Source organism: Arachis hypogaea, chromosome 10 (assembly GCF_003086295.3).
Source record: "Arachis hypogaea cultivar Tifrunner chromosome 10, arahy.Tifrunner.gnm2.J5K5, whole genome shotgun sequence".
NCBI classification, from domain to species: domain Eukaryota; kingdom Viridiplantae; phylum Streptophyta; class Magnoliopsida; order Fabales; family Fabaceae; genus Arachis; species Arachis hypogaea.
The window spans coordinates 96,877,209-96,879,988 of record NC_092045.1 but is presented as its reverse complement, the minus strand read 5'-3'; the positions used below and the strand labels follow the sequence as shown (position 1 = coordinate 96,879,988).

General features: G+C 33.1%; 1 protein-coding gene across 1 annotated transcript; it reads right to left on the bottom strand.

Moving 5' to 3' along the window:
• Window positions 1-1,573: 1,573 nt before the first annotated feature.
• Window positions 1,574-2,275, bottom strand: LOC112716042 (ethylene-responsive transcription factor ERF017-like). The gene has a single exon (XM_025767882.2). It carries the CDS (start codon window positions 2,273-2,275, stop codon window positions 1,574-1,576), a length of 702 nt encoding a protein of 233 aa, XP_025623667.2.
• Window positions 2,276-2,780: the final 505 nt, after the last annotated feature.

Below are 2,780 nucleotides of genomic sequence, written 5' to 3'. Positions count from 1 at the left end.
ATGTCCTTGCCATTTTTCTTCAAAAAGAAATGATAATAATAATAAAATGAGTAGAAGTACATGCACAGTAAAATTATTTACATGAATACCTAACAAACACATACATATATCAAACTATTCCATCATTGATCAAATAGTCAATATTTCCTTCAGAATCCTTAAAGAAATTAGATACATTATAATGAATGGTGGAATTTTCATCATTTGAAACAAAATTTGTTTCCTTTCCTTTATCATCCTTTTTCAAGGATGCTTGATAAAGATCAACTAGGTGCCTTGAGGTACAACAGGTACGTGACCAATGACTCTTTCCACCACAACAGAAGCATGTATCCTCAATTGATATACTTTGCCCATTGTTTCTTTCTTTATCCCACTTCTGGTGAGATCTTTTCTTGTGAACATAATTTCTTTTCCTTCCATAATTTTTCTTGTTATCAAAATCTTACCATTTACCTCTTCTGGGGTTATAATTTGCCGCATTTGCTTCAGGAAATGGGGCGGTGCCAGCTGGGCGCGCTTCATGATTTCTTAAAAGCAACTCATTGTTGCATTTAGTAACAAGAAAGAAAGAAATTAGCTCAAAAAAAATTTTTAAATCCTTTTTCTCGATACTGCTGTTGCAGGAGCACATTCGAGGCATGGAAGGTCGAGAAAGTTTTCTCTAACATATCGGGCTTGAGGAAGTATCGCCGTCTTTTGATGATTGTACCTTTCTTCAAGGCCTTTCCATAGATCTGCAGGATCTTTTAATGTGGGATATTTATTTTTCAATCATACGTCAAGATGACGACAAAGGAAAATTATGCCTTTGGCTATATCCTTATGGGATGTATTATTTTCAGCTTTAATAGTATCTCCAAAATCCATCGAATCAAGATGGATTTTAACATCTAGTATCCATGATAAATAATTATTTTCAGATATATCAAAAGCATTATATTCAAGATGAAAGAGATTCGACATAATAAAAATTTGTTACTTGAAGTCTTCCTAAAATTTCATTAGAGATTTGTGCTGATAACGTGTTGTAGAATAAATAAGTAACTTGGGAAGATATAATCAATATAAAATAAGTATAAATAAAAAAATACTAGTATTAATATTTACCACAATTAATATCTCAGTATAAAATATTTCATATATAGCAGTGTATATAAAAGGGAGAAAGAGAGAAGAGAGTTTTAGCAATATGAAAAAGAGGAGATTTTATTAATTCTGTGTGTATCTTCCTTCAGAACAAACTCCTATTTATATACATATAAAGGGTCACCTTTTCAAACTCAATTAATTATACAATCTCTCTTGATATTCTCAATAACATAGAAAAATGGTCATCCACCTCATATCCACTTCACACTTATCACAATAAACAATAGATATATTGGATATTCATTTTATTAGGTGTACGAATGATTATTTTAATATTAAAATTTAGATGATTAATTTAGAAGTATAATATATTTTTATTTAATTAGTGGTTGTTCGTATTATTCAAGATGGTTATTATTTACCTAACATTCCCCTAAATTCTAATGTTGGTCTAATATTTTTTACTGGAACAATAAAAGAATTAGAAGCTCCAATTCCAAAGGAATGATTGGTTAAAAAAAGGGTCATCATCAGCCACATTATCCTGAAAAGTTGGTACCGAGAACAACAATTCATCACCCGAGTAGTGATGATCAATTCTGTCCAACTCATCATCAGAATAGAGAGCACCCCCACAATCAGCAGAACAAGAACCACCCAAATCCTTCAAAAATGTCCAATCCATCATCATGTTGTTGTCCACTTGCTCTTGAGATACAACAGCAGCATCAGCTTTGGATTCTAACAATCCAACTGATGAAGAATCATTGTCATTGCTATTTGGTTGTTCTTGTTGGTGATCATCATGATGTGGGTCCTGAGAATGGGCAAAGCTAGCAGCAATCTCTTGAATTTCTTGATGAGTAAGCGAATGATGATGAACGGCGCTGGTGCTCAAGTTGAAAGGAGTGTCGGGGAAATTGAAATTGGCTCGACAACCTCGGAGACAATAAAGGGCAGCATCGAATGCACGCGCAGCTTTTTCAGGAGAATCATAAGAGCCAAGCCAAATGCGTTCGCGGCTATTTGGAAGCCTAATTTCAGATACCCATTTCCCCCACTTTCTCTTCCTCACCCCTTTGTACACCTTCTTGTTATTGTTGTTATCATCATCACAATTATTAGATAATGAAGTGTGATTATGATTATTATTAGGTGCATCACCACCTTCATCCCCAGCCATGTTAGCAAGCTGCTTCGAATTCTTCATAGGATAGTAGTAGCAGTGTGTGTGTGTTTAGTTTAATGTGTGTATAAAGTAATTAAACTCGGTGGGTTTCAACATAGTTGACGAGAAAACCTTTGTGATTGAGATATATATATATAGATGGTTAGTGGGGTGGGTGTGAGGTGAAGAGTTTTGAAGGTCTAAGGGGATAAACGTGTTGATCAGAATAAAGAGAGTAAAAGGAGCGTGAGATCCATTCCAATTCCATATCAATATTCCATGAGCATGTGCCCTGTATTGTCCTCATGTACCATGCTACGCGCTACGCTAGACCTTTTTCTCTGAAAAATTTTTGCGTCAGCATCATTTTTTTTTCAGTATTTTACTATTTTTAATTATTAATCTATTTTTTAGTGTAACAATTTAAAAATTATTTTTAGTTTATATTTTTAAAGATTAATTAATTAATTATTAACCAAACATAATAAATTTTGCTTGTCTTCTAATATTATTATTATTT